We start from the raw sequence: 14,944 nt of genomic DNA on the forward strand, positions 1-14,944 counted from the left end.
TTACAGAATTTGTGTTTATATCTTTACATAGCTTATTAAAGATAACTTAAACAAAATGACTAGATAAAGTTTTAACTCCATGCGTAAGTTACGTAAAATGACTTTTTCTATAAAGTTAAAATAAGTTTGAATAACGAGGCTAAAACTTTTTTATATTTTTTCAGGTGGAGCCAACTAAGTAATATCGGTGTAAAACTTTATGTAACTTAGAACTTGTAAAACACTAAAAGTACAAAAAGTTTTCAACATTTAAGGCCCATGTGGAAGTTACGTAAAATCTCCACGGTCTACCACGAGGTTTTACACGTGATTCAGCCAAGTTTGAATTTAAATCAAAATAACTATGACTAAATTGGTTGTATTTTTAACTAATACATTTAATAACTTCTTAATAATGTATTACATTAATATAATAAACCAAACTCTTTTAGCACTAATGCACTTTAACAATTCCATCAGGGTGTGTACAATTGCATTAATACGAAAAAATATTTCAAATAAATATAGCGTTTTAATAAGATCAAAAGTTATAATTGCTGTTAAAATAATAATTTTAGTTGTTATAGAGATATTTTTTATTAATGTTAAAATTACAATAAGAGCATAAGCAACCTTCTAAGCCGTTTAAAAAATTATCATGCTCTTTGAAAATTTATAGTTGCTTAAATCTAACAAGTACAGAAAAATTAATAGCTGTTTTATTATTTAGAAAAAATCAACCATTGTTTTGTTTTATAAAACAAATTTTTCATTAATTTGTTTTTAACTAAGCTTTTGACTTTTACATCAAAGACTTGATATAATAAACATCTTTCTTTAAGTATAGCAAAATACTTTATTGTAACATTAAAGTTGGTAAAAAATATTTAAAAACAAAAAAACGTGTTGCTCTTCTGTATTTGAAATGTCATATATAGTCAACTTTTAATTTCTATAATGAAGTTTTAACCGTTATTTTTTGCATAAACTGGTATTTAGAAAAACAGATGAGAGAAAAAAGATTTCAGTTCTTGGTTAAAACATGGGTAAAACTTTTATTAAGGACAATAAAATTAATATCAAAGATAAATTGTATATAATATTGACTAGTATCAGTACATTCAAATACAAACAAAAAAAATTGACCTTATTAACATCTTTTTAGTTTTAAACTGTTTTAATGTTAACATTTCTCTCTTTTTATACTTTAAAATTTTGATGTAAATGGTTTATAACTAAACTACAACAAGAGCACAATTTTTAGCTTGAGTCGAAAGTGTTACTCGTATGCTTTGTAAAATCCTATGAACATATAAATTAGTACATAACTATTCTAATATATTTAGTGTATTTAAACATTTTTAGTATAAGTTTTTCATTAATTTTATTTCAAAAAACTATATAAAAAAATCCCAGCATTTGAACCAAAACTTTAAACTATTGAAACTTACATGCAGATTAACAAATTGAATACGAACCGTTTGCGTGGTCAACTTGATCAAAAGGTCTACTCTGTATTGTTTATCATAGTTTCTTCATTGTCTTCATAATTGTGATAAGTTTATGTTGTCGTAGTTTTTGAGGTATAAATTATTGCAGTTGTCATACATTATTAAGGCTTACTTACTTTCTTCAAAACAATCTGATCATGATTGCTTTTTTAATTCAATTAGATATTTAATAAAAAAATAAAACACTACTACTTATTCATAAAAAAACATCACTAAATAAAATTAAATTAAGTTAAGTATGGTTTAGTAAGTAAAATAGGTGAGTTTAAATGGCATTTAAATGAGACAATTAACTTTTTGAAAAAAGTATAATATAATCATATAATTGTATGTACTATATCTCTTTTTTGTTGTAATAAGATAGTAAGTTTAAAAATAAACTCTTCTTTAAAGAAAAATTGATAAAACTGAATAACGAAATTTAGATAATTAAGTTTTACCAAGAACATCGCTTTTAACATTTGTTACTAAAGGTATGATTTTTAGGGTTTAATAATTAGCAAGTTTATTTAAAAATTTAATATAAGACAACACTCATGTTTTATAATTTTTTTTTAATTATTTTAAAATTAGAAGTTTATGTTTTTATTGAAAAAAAATAGGTATAAAAATTTGTTTTCCAAAAAAACAACTAGATCTATTTTTGAATAATTTAATACAAATAAGTTTAATTTCAAATATTATATTTAAATACTGTACTATAATAACTCATGCTTTTAATATTTTTGATAGGATCGCTTTGTCACTTGGTTTAGTTTTATTACCCCATTTTGTTTTGTTTATTTTTTCGTTTTATGACTATTTTATGACTAGCAAACAGTTTGTTAATATAGTTTAATTGTGAGAAGAAAATTTGGTCTCAAAGAAATTTTTTCAAATAGCTCGCATTGCAGTGCAGGCAGGCTAAATTATTCACAAATATTATCTTCATCAGTGGCGACGCATTATGATGTCATAACTTATCGGTAAAGCTTAAACTATATTTATTGGTTTATCTCTTATATATTATTCTGATGATTTAAACAAGTTTATACAACTACTGCAGACTCACTCTAAAAACAGAACAAAATGTAGTAAAATTTAGTCAACATCCGATGACATCATTACGCGTCGTCCCTGATTATGTTTAGAAATATATAATAGGTGATGTAAGTATTTTTGTACTTTTGAGGGTAGTTGATAATAATTGATAAATTTATTGAACAAACTTATAGAAGAAGAGACATTAAGTTATTGCTATGAGCTTTGTTTTAAAAACACAGATAACAGAAAATAAATAGTTTTCTTTACAAATTAATAAGAACGACTGTGTACACTAAATTTCTATCTATCTAGTTTTTAAATACTAAGATTATTTTAGTTTAGACTTTAGTTAGTTTTTATTTTAAAGCATATCACATTCTATAACTAACTATAAACATTATACATGATTTATAAAACAAGTAAAAAATTAATATTTTTTCTTAATAATTTGAATGCTAGTCAAAATCTCGCAAACAGAGTAAACTAGTTGTATGCGCAAATTTGTGCACTTTATTATATCGCACTGGTTAGAACATACTTGTTTTAATACTCCCATAGAGTTTTTAATTTACATCTTATATTTTTTAAGTACACATTTTTGCCCACACTTCAAACAAGTACACACCAAATGCCTAGAATTAAAATAAAACTTCATGCCAGGTACATTCATCATTTAAGCACTGTCGATCACTTTTTCATATTTGTTCTCTTCTTTTACTACTTGCACGCTCCAACCCACGCGTTATTCATGAGTTTTTTAAATGTTATTTGTACACTTGAACTTATTGATATATTTATGTTATTTTTCAGAAAAATCAAAAAAACAAAAATTTAGCAAAATAATTTTAACGACGTTTTTTACATACCATTTTAATAAACTAGTTTTTCTTAAAAATCTACTTTAACTCATTATTTTAGAAATAAGTTTAAAACACCATTATCAAAAATAATTAAAAAATATTTAGCTCCAAGTTAGCTTCAAGATCAAATATAAACTATCCATCGATATCTTTCAACAAATTTATATAACAGAGATGTTATACAATTTATAAACATTTTAAGTTCCATGTGTAAGTTACGTAAAAATACTACGAGTCACGAGGTTATACACGTGACTATAACATTTTTGTTCTATTGTTTAAAGTGAATATAAAATAGTGTCTTTAAAATTTAACATTTTTAAAGTATAGTTTTTTTTATTATTCAATTTTTTCTCTCAAAAACTGTTTATTAAACGATAAACAATATGCTACAAATATATATAATATTATAAATATAATATTTAGTTCCAGGAGCTGGTGCACGAAAAATCCTTTCGGTCATCGGGTTGCAAACAACTTGGATACCTTTAAACGTCTTGTCCAGGACAAACTGTAACGAAAATAGTTTTATCAGAGGTTTTTATAACTTTTCACAAACAGTTGTAATTTATTAAAATTCTTCAAAATTTTTAGTTCTTTTATAAATGTTTATGAATTAATTTTTCATGTTTTAATATACTTTTCTATTAAAATTTGTTAATAATTATAAGGATATCGACTAATGTAGTTACAAGTTGATGCGATAGTGCATAGAAAACTAAATTGGCTAAAATATATATTCAACTAAAACATGTACAAAAGCTTAAGCTTGATCTTTTTTTTTTACCAAATGTTATCATAACCCTAAAGTTTTAACGTTAAAAATAGCTACCCACTTTACATTATAAATGATAAGATTAAGTTATTAGGACATTAGCGTTCTAGTACAGCTAAATAGGTTAAAAAAATACTGAATATAGTTTTACAAGCATTGCCAAGTTTTATTGCAGATGTAATTTATGTCTCAAAGTTTAAAAACACAAAATGCAATAATTTGGAATAGTTTGTGCAATCTAATACGTAGTCTGCATGATAAAAGCGTGCAGTTAACATGCTAGCTACTCAAAAATATTAAAATAATTTCAATGATAGATATAAGTTTACTAAAAAGATCACATTTTGAATGATCTTAAATGTTAATAAATAAAAAGATTCTAAAACAAACACTTTTTAATATACTTTTTTAATCAATATTTTTTTTTACTTACTTTTTAAAACCTACTTTTGTAAAATTTGTACTGTTTTTGAAATGGTTTATCATTTTCGATTTATTATTGATTTAAAGGTTTATGAAACTTATATATTAAGGTAGGAACACATTAATCTATTTATGTAAAATAAAATATTGTTTAAGAAAAGCTGAAAAAAATATATATAAAACGAATATTTTTAATCAGCATTTAGTTTGCAAGGTATCTCAAAAGTTATATATAAACTGATTAATTAGATTAAGTAAAATTATTTCAGACTATTAAATGTAAAATTTATAAATTCAACTAGAATTTGAAGTGTTTTTTTGAATACGTAATTACAAGCATTACAAGCTAAACATTTTAATTTCTATATTTAATTTTAGTGAATATGGAGTTTGCACTCGAAATGCAGAAAGTTCACAAAGTTTAATTCAGTACAGATAAATTCAAGTGCTGCATTTCGAAATGCAGCATATTTGAAGATCATGCTTTCCAAATTTATATTGTTTGCCGCAAATGAGGTCAAAAACCACCAATAACACGTCATAAGGTCTTATATGAGAGAAGTGTGTGTTTGTAAAGCGGTTAATATTTTCTATATAAACCGGAATTTATTTCCAATTAACAAGCAGTTTTCTAAAAATGCTATAAGAACTGTTTCACTACGGTTGAGAAAAGTTATGACATGTTTGATCTTACTGTACAATCATAGAAGAACTTTGGAAAAGGTTACAACAAAATGTTTGCAAAAGTATTAAACACTATTTTTTAACTGATTAAGTATTAATTCTAGATATTAAAAGCTGTTTACATACAAATATTTACAAATTAAGTATTCTAAATTTTATCTCATTTATTTTTTTGCTGCTAACTTCAAGTATTTATTTTGCTAAAAACTTTAATAAACAAAAGTTTATTGTCATTGTAATAAACTAAATTAGTTTAAGTATATAATTATAATTTGCTTTTATTAAAATAAACTAAGCAAGGTTTTGTTGGCTAACAACGTTAATTAAAAATATTGAGTTTTACAAAATTTTTAATTAAAGATTTAGACGTTTAAAAAGGTTAGTTTTCAAGTAACTTTTATTAAACTGGATATCAAAAATATAAATGCTAATAAACTTTTACCTTCTTCAGAATAAACAAAATTGTATATATTATATTTTAATTTAATTCTTAAAAGCTTATAATTTAAATTTAGGATATAAAAACTTTTATAAAAAGTATCAATTTATAAATTTATATTTGTTCTAAAATAATATCACAAACTATTTTTAATATTAAATTTGAAGTTTTTTATGAGCTTAGTCACTAGAAAAGCGATATAGCGTATTTTATCAAAATACGTGGTAATCAATATGATGATAGAAGAAAATTACAAATTTGTCAAAAGCACACTCTTCAAAACGCCCATGTAAATATTTACATGAAGAATTTTATTAGGTTAAAACAAGCTAATAAAAATTGTGTTAATTGGCAAGTTTTCATGTTTAAACTATAATTAAGTTTTAATCAATAAGTTAATTTTTTAGTCAGTAGAATTTTTATAATACAGTTTTTAGTATGACTAAACCTTTATAATATGACATAGGGTAAGGTAGTAGAATTATAATTTATTTTGGTATGCACAAAACTTTTCAATGAGCAAGCTTAAAGTTAATTTTAAATTATTACAAGATACATTTTATCAAAGTTTATAAAACTGAAAACGGCTTTCAAAAACGTATTGTAGCTTAGTTAAACAAGCTACTTTTTAGCATTTTTAGTATTAAAGCTAGTAATTTTATTCCCAATGAAAATATTTGGTTAAGTGCAATTAAAAGTTAACATACAGTTTTAAACTTAATTGAAACTATTAGTTTTTATTTTATCATTTTCAATACAAATGTAGTATGGCTTTTTACCTGTTTAAAGTTATTTAAGATACTTGTAAGGTTTTAGTTAACTTGAGGTGCAGGCAAATCTTTAAGAAATTCAGTAAAAGCTCACCTACATGTCACTTAATCGTTTTACTCTAACTCTTTTTAATTACAATAAAAAAAACTAGTCTTAAAAAATACTCGAGGCTCTTGAGCTTTTCTAAAAAAAAATATTTTAGATTTTTTACATCTACCTTATAATGTTTAAAACATTTTAAATAGTAACAGAGTATCAAAATAATGTAGCATGTAGTGTACCGCCATTAAATTTAAGTTACTATCGGTAAATTTATTTGCCTAGTAACTTTTAAGGAAAACTTTATAACCTTTATTCAATTAAGTATAACGATGCTTACAGGTGAAAAATAAATAAAAAACTCTTGTTTAAAAAAGGAAATACTAAAATTTATTTACAAAATTTTTATTTGTTGTCATAGAACATTTCCAAACTTTGAAAACTTTTAATAGTTGTATTAGTTACAAACCTAAAGTATTAAAGTAGTTAACGTTTAGAAAACTTTGTATTATATCAGAATAGTGTAGAGACAAGACAATGAAATTATCGTTTACTTATTTTCAAAAGCGTTTTTTAAACATACTTATTTACTTGTTATAGATTCACAAAACTTTTTTTATCTTTAAATTTTTTTACTAAAAGTTATTATTTAATAGAGTTTTAAGTAAAACACAAATATTCATAATGCCTTCAACTGCCTTGTTAAACAAGACCGCTATGGACAAATACATGGCTCTGGACACAAATGACCAGATAGTCCAGGCAATGTACATCTGGATTGATGGAACAGGTGAAAGCCTCAGGTGCAAGACCAGAAGTCTTACCAAATCACCAAACAGTGTATCTGGTTAGTATCACTTGACTATTAAAATATATACTCTGTTAGTACTTTATTTATATAAAGCTTATCATAATGGAATATTGACAAATTTGAAAAAAGTTTTTAAGTGTATAACACTTTTTATATATTACTTTACCTTAACAATAAGTAAAAAAATTAAAAAATATATATTTGTTTTAAGTTGATCGGCTACTTTATAACTGTATAAGTTAATTTTTATCTACACTAAAACTAATACTATGCTTAATTTTTAAGAATAATTAATTTCAGACCTTCCCTCATGGAACTTTGACGGATCATCAACAGGTCAGGCTGAAGGTTCAAATTCTGATTGTTTCCTGAAACCAGTTGCCATGTTCAACGACCCATTTAGGGGAAACCCCCATAAATTAGTCATGTGTGAAGTTCTTAACTACATCATGGAACCTGTAGGTTTGTATTTGTTTGAATGTTATTACAAAATGTTCATTGTAAATTTGCTTCGAATGACATGCATTTAATGTAATCGTTATAAAAGACATTTATAGTAATATAACTTTTAGGTTTATTTCATTTGTAGCTTCTGTTAATATTGATACATTAGTGACATAGCAATATAAATAAGTACTGAAATAAAAATTAGTATAAATAATTAAAATCAATAAAAACTTAAAACTGTTCTGTACATAAATAAATATATTAACATGTATTAAGTTTTTAAGTAAAATAAATTTTTCTAGCTACCAACAACCGTAAAACATGCCTTGAAGTAATGGAAAGAGTAAAGGATTCTCATCCTTGGTACGGATTGGAACAAGAGTACACTTTACTTGATGTTGATGGACACCCATTTGGCTGGCCCAAACAAGGATACCCCGGACCCCAAGGTAGGGCTTTTCAACTAAGTTTAAAATTACTTTAAAAATATACCATAAAATCTTTAAAATATATGTTGTTAAACTGTTCAAAGCCAATATTTTAAATAAATTAACTTTACAAGTTAAATACGTCTTACGAATAATAATGTTATAAACATTTCTTTTTCTTCAGGGCCATACTACTGCGCAGTTGGAACTGGTAATGTTTACGGTCGTGAAATTGTCGAAGCTCATTACAAAGCTTGTATTTTTGCTGGAGTTAAAATTTCTGGTACCAATGCTGAAGTTATGCCTGCTCAGGTGAGTAGACATTTCACCAAATTTTAAAACTAGCTTCATTTGTTCGTATAATTTTCTTAGTGTGAAATTGAGTTATACCATGAGTAAAGCCTCAATGATTAGTCATAGAGAAAGTAATTAAACTTTTACTCAATATTAATGAGCTTAATGGTTTCTTTTGAAGTATTTATTGAACATTTTAGTTTGAATTGAAAATTTGATTAAAAAAAAAAAATTATAAGCAAATGTTTCTAAAACAGTGGGAATTTCAAGTTGGACCTTGTGAAGGAATTGAAATGGGGGATCATTTGTGGGTGGCAAGATTCCTTTTGCACAGAGTTTGCGAAGATTTCGGTGTCGTAGCAACGTTTGACCCCAAACCAATGAAGGGTGACTGGAACGGTGCAGGTTGCCATGCCAACTACTCAACTGAAGCAATGAGAAAAGAAGGAGGAATTGCGTGAGTACTGTATATTTACTATATACATATTTATTTTACAACTTAAATGGTAAAAATTATACTATAAATTTTGTTAAATCTTTTTTATATACATATATAGAATATACATACTTTATTTAACATCTTAAGCTAAAAAACAATTTTTTTAATTAATTTTTAATAAACCCCTTAATTAAGACAAGAAACAACTTATTATTCTAAAAATTAGATTTCAACTAATTTTGATTTTTAACAACAGCGCAATCAATGAGGCAGTAGAGAAGCTTTCAAAGAGACACAATTACCACATTAAAGCTTACGATCCTCAACAAGGAAGAGACAACATGAGAAGATTGACCGGACTCCATGAAACTTCAAACATTTACGACTTTTCATCAGGAGTTGCCAACAGGCAGGCTTCCATCAGAATACCCAGACATGTTAGTTTATTCTTGTACATTTTTTTTGACAAACTTTTATAGTTTTTTGCGTATCTATTACAAAAGGATAATGTGCATTTTTACTGGAGGGGCCGCGTGATGGTATCATAAGGGGTACAGAGTAATTTAGACCACCTAAGTAGATAAAACTATATATTAGTATACACAGTCGTGTTAAAACTGCAAAAAGAATGAAATAATTAACTGTAGAGATAACTGTATTTAATGTATACAACTAAACATTATGATGTCATCACACATTACCACTGCTTTATACTGCTCGAATTAAAATGCTACCAAGTTTGTTTTATAAGTTTTTATAACGAAAAAAATGCTTCAAAGGTTGGAGAAGAGAATAAAGGATACTTGGAAGACAGGAGACCATCTTCAAATTGTGATCCGTACACAGTGACAGAAGCTCTTGCAAGGACGACAATTTTGAACGAAGAAGGCGACGTTGCTCTTGACCTTCACTGATCTGTGAGATGATAAAATTACTTCACTGATTTCAGTAGTGACGATATTACTTTACACATTACCACCGCCGACATTAAGTTATTTATATTATTTTGTTTCAAAAGTTGTTATAATCTGTGAAAAGTTGCTGCATTTTACGAGTTATTTTTATTTAACAAAAATTTAAAACTTTAATTGCATAATAGAAATTATTCTTTTTTAGTTTTATGGTTTAATACCTTAATATTATTGACTTTATTTGAATTAACTTTTAGTAGTTAGAAATTTTTGATATTACTTTTATTAGCAGTTGTACATGAATATAAGCATTTTAAATTAATGTTTATTTTTGTAAATACTTTAAAAGAAATTTATCAAACTTAAAATCAATTAAATATTGATTTAATTTTAACTTACTTTACTTGTTATTTGTTTTTTTGTTACTACTGTTTTAATTATTAAAGATGAGGTGCCAAAATCTTAAAAAATGTTTGTAGGAATAAAAAGTTGATATTATACTTATATGTTTGTAAAGACTAAAACAGTCTTCTGTCGTGACTTATACTTTTATCTCGTTTATTTGTTTATTCGTCGAAGTTTACTTCTTAATAAAACTTTTATAAAATCATATTCGTTTTCATTGCTTAATTTTTAAAAGGCTAATAAGTTAAACCCGTTTTACTTTTCTTGAATACTAATTACTTAAAAACTACAATTTGAATACAAATTTGATACAAAAGCTAATACAGCTTCATACTTAAACTAGTAACAATACTTTACTTAGCGACTTAACATATAATTTGTAAAATTATATATAAACTCCTAATAGTTTTCACATCAGTAATATATAATAAAATAAGCAAGGAAAGTGCAAAACATTTTAAGAACCTTCATTTGCTATAATGTAAGGTTTTTTCAAAGCGTACTTTTGAATCTATGTTTTAGTAAAAATAATTTAAATGATATGAGTTTATCCAATAAAATATAATTCAATTTCCTAGCGTTTTTGCTTTTCCTTTTTCCTTTTGCTTGTCATATACTTGAATTTATAACTGAAGCTTTACTACGCCTTTTAAAAAGAGCAAACTAATACTTATTTCCGTACAACTTTTTAAGATTAAATAGACTTTAAGTAATGCAAGTCTTAAGTTACTAAATTCTGTTTTTTGAAATTTATTATGCTTAGTTTATTTGATAACACTTGAATGCATGGTCTAATAATTGATTGCAATTTAGTTATAAAAGTACACATTATTTAAGAATTCTAAAGCTGCCAAGCAACAAACTTTTAGTTGTAAGTTTACCTTGTCCAAAAAACTCTACAACTTAATTGGTATGTTTCTTTTCGAACAGCATCAGTTTTTAACTTATTTATTATACTTAACTAACCTATCTAAGCTAGTAGCCAGTATTATTTACAGCACATAAAAGAGTTTTAAAATTTTTTGAAATCGAAACAAATCTTAAGTAGCTTAAAAGAGCATTAACTATTGCGTACAAGTTTTTAGATTTTTTTAGAGCTCATCCATTTTTAGATTTATGTTTTAAATTTATTTTTTAATTCATTTAACTTTTGTTTGCTTAAGAAGTACAAAATATTTTATTAGTTTTAATAATTGGTAAGTACACTGTGTTTTAAAACTTAATTTTGTTTTTCTATATTTTACCTTTATGTAAAAGTACCAAGTTAGGAATAACATTTTATCAATTTTATAATTTATCAAACTTAGGTAAACAACTACAATTATTTTTAGAATATTAATAAGGTGTTAAAATGATTTCAATAAGTAATCTATCGTCTAAAATCTTTAAACTTTGCATAACTTTAATTTAGCCTGATAATATGTCTAAAACTAAAACAAATATTTTAACTTTTTCGTATGACTCTTAAAATCAATTTGAAACTAAAAATAAAAGTTCAACACATTTTCTTAAACAGAAAGTGCATAAGAAACTGTTTACACATTATTGTTATAATTAATTAGATGTTAACATCTATAAGTAACAGTTACATTTTTAATTACCTAGTTATTTAGTTGTTTTCAAGCTTATTATTCTTACAAACTTTAAAACACCTAAATTATCAGTCTAGTTCAGAAACTTATCATTAAGTTTGAAAAAATTTTAAGAAAACATTAACTAATAATTCTATGAAACATTTTTTTTTTCTGAAAATGCTGCAAAAATTTTTTTAAGATGAAAAGGAGAAAATTTAAATAAGTATTTTCTTTTTAGTTTAAATGTTAACAAAAACAATTTGAGCTTTGACTTTGCTCATATATAGTTAATAAAAAAAACGTAATAGAGTTACAGAAGGCTTAAACTTAAGCAAAACACAAAAGTACGACTTCCTATCAATTACTAAGATAATAAGCAATTAATTTAAATTGAACTTTGTTGATGGTTCATATGTTGCTTATCATTAATTAAATAGTTTTTTAAACATGTTTGATAAAAAATGTAAATTTAAAACTTAAAAGAACAAAGATAGTAAATTAAAATAAAAACTAAATGTAAATATATTTAAAGTATACGGAATCTATTAAAAATCGACCCAAGTTTAAGTGCTTCATAAGCACAACACGTTGTCTTTTGAACTATCTGTAAAAAATACTATTCTTAAACTTTATGTTATATCTATCTTTATAAAATATATATTTTCAAAATCTAATTACCCTACTACCTTTAGTTAATTAGTTAAGCTTAAAAAGAAGATTTTTTTTTAGCCTAATATACTTAAAATAGGTAAGTATAACTTTTGCTGGAGTCACTTTTGCACAAAGTTTTTAAAACTTGTTGTAACTATATTTTAGATTTAGTTTCTAATTTTACTAAAGTTTAGCTTTTTATTAATTCTTATTCAAAATTTAGTTGTGTATGTTTTAGTTAAAGCTAAAACTTTAAAAGTGAAATCGTTGCAAAAGTGATTTTTCGTGCAAAAATAACGATTCGTATAAAATTGACCCGTCCACAATTAAAACATAGTTATCTTTTAACGTTAGGAATTACAACTACTATTGTCAATAATTAAGTTTTGTTACATAACAGTTGCACAACGCAACTCACACCATTTTATAGAATTTTTTATTTTTTTAAATAAAAAATACCAACAGATATATACTCACTATTTACTACTTAGTAACTAATAAAATTAAGAAATTAAAATTGGATGAAGGTAGTCTTCCTCTTTTGATTTTAAAGACCGGACAGGATTGAGAATTAGATAAACAAAGAAAAATGGTTAGAACCATCAAAAAAATCAGTCTCAGTCTTATACAAACACTTCGAAGAGATCTTTCGTTTAATAAAAAACATACATTTTCAATTAAGTAGAAAACAAAAAAAAATACTGGCAACTAGAGAAAATTAACTACCGTAAATCAAATATATTTAGTAAAATTTAAAATAAAACTAAAATTTACTATTTTACTAAAATACTGAATTTTATACTTTTACTTCAAAATCAATAGAATATATTGAGATTAGTCAGTAAGGTTTGATATAATTTTTTCAATTCGGGAAACTAAGAAAACAACATTTTAGAAAATTATTTTTGTTTACTGTAACTAAGAAAAACTGTTTCTATAAACAACAATTAATTAAAAAATCCCCTTATGTTGTACTTGATAAAGAAAAAAATTATTAAAAAAATTTAATATGAATTTAATGAAATTAATAATACTTTTCAGTTACATTGCAAAAAAAAATATTTCAATTTATTAAGTTTGAAATATAACAGACTCGATAAGAACTAAAGTCTAAAAAATCAGTGAATAGGTGAAAGACATAAGTTGAAACGTCATTACAATATTGATTTAACATTTTTACAGTTCTGCTTTTCATTTGTACTAAAAATTTTTGTTTTATATTTTAAAAAGCTGAAACCGAACTTATAACTCTCAGTCTAAGCTGCCAAAAGGTTGGTTTTACTTTGTTATAAAAGTGATAAAATTAAAACTAAAAGTTAACATTTTTGATGATGATAAGATGCTAAAAGGTAAAAAACCCCTTAACACAATACTAGTTGAACCTCAACTGCTCAAGCTGATTCCTTCAAGGAAGTAGATTAAAAATTCTATCTAGAGCAAGGAATAGTTACCATCTCTTAGTTCTAAAATTATTGTTTATTTTAACTCGCAAGCCGAAAAACTTGTAGTTAACGAGGTGTCTAAAACTTAAAATATATAAATAATGTTAAGAAATCTTTTTAATTTAAATTTTAGTAAATTTCTAAAATCATTTATGTTTTTGTTATAAAATTTGGTTTGAAACGTAGCTTTAAACGAGTAAAAATTACTTAATTAAAAGTTTAAACCTTTACACTGACTATTAGAGTTTGGATTTTAAGACGTAAATAATTTAACGCAACTCCAGAATGTCAAAGTGTAAGTTTCAAATATGACCTCATGGACCTTCTTGCTGCTTATGGCCTCCTGAATATCTGTCATGGCCCATCTTGTATGATTATTAATGATTTTAGCGTTATTTAGGTAAAAACGTAACTTTTTTATATTTATAGTTTTAAGTAAATTTGTTAGTCTAAAAAGCTTATGAATATCCCACTTTGTACTAAGAAAGCAGATTGAAGTAAACTTAAGTTTTTTTTTTAACAGGGTAAAAAGTATAGGAAAATAAGTACGTAAACATAAATTATTTTGGTTAATTTTTAATTTATAAAATCTATTATCATATGTTTCCTAACAAGTTTTTATATAATTAATCTTAAAACATTTTATCAGCTAAATAAAATTTAAAATTAGGTTTTAAAGTTTAAACAATCTTAATTAACTATTTTGTAAACTCTTGCTTTATTTTTTTATCAAGAACTAAAGGCAGAAAAATTCAACCTTTTCATACAAGTAATTCTTTAAAGTTTGTAAGTATACTACTCAATCGACTATGTATCAAAACGAAACTATTTTAATTTTTTTACAAAACAAACACATTTATTTTGCGTTTTGTTTTTGCTTTATTAAACCTAAAGTGTAACACAAACAAGGAGTTTTACAATCGAAATCCTTTAAAAGTTTTAAATAAATATTAGTAAACAAAAACATACACAAACTATCTTGTAGATATAAATAAAAAGTAAATAGTGTTTAAAACCTTTACATTTTAGTTAGGTACA

At 24.8% G+C, this 14,944-nt stretch overlaps 1 protein-coding gene across 1 annotated transcript; it reads left to right on the forward strand.

Annotated features, from left to right (window-relative positions):
- The first annotated feature begins 7,168 nt into the window (after nucleotides 1-7,168).
- Nucleotides 7,169-10,033, forward strand: LOC145844485 (glutamine synthetase-like). The gene is made up of 7 exons (XM_082951885.1): nucleotides 7,169-7,351; nucleotides 7,616-7,777; nucleotides 8,065-8,211; nucleotides 8,375-8,502; nucleotides 8,742-8,941; nucleotides 9,180-9,360; nucleotides 9,703-10,033. The coding sequence occupies exons 1-7, from the start codon at nucleotides 7,189-7,191 to the stop codon at nucleotides 9,835-9,837; spliced, it is 1,116 nt and encodes a 371-aa protein (XP_082808011.1). The 5' UTR covers nucleotides 7,169-7,188; the 3' UTR covers nucleotides 9,838-10,033.
- The last annotated feature ends 4,911 nt before the right edge of the window (nucleotides 10,034-14,944 follow it).

Source organism: Thalia democratica, chromosome 9 (assembly GCF_965202585.1).
Source record: "Thalia democratica chromosome 9, ktThaDemo2.hap1.1, whole genome shotgun sequence".
NCBI classification, from domain to species: domain Eukaryota; kingdom Metazoa; phylum Chordata; class Thaliacea; order Salpida; family Salpidae; genus Thalia; species Thalia democratica.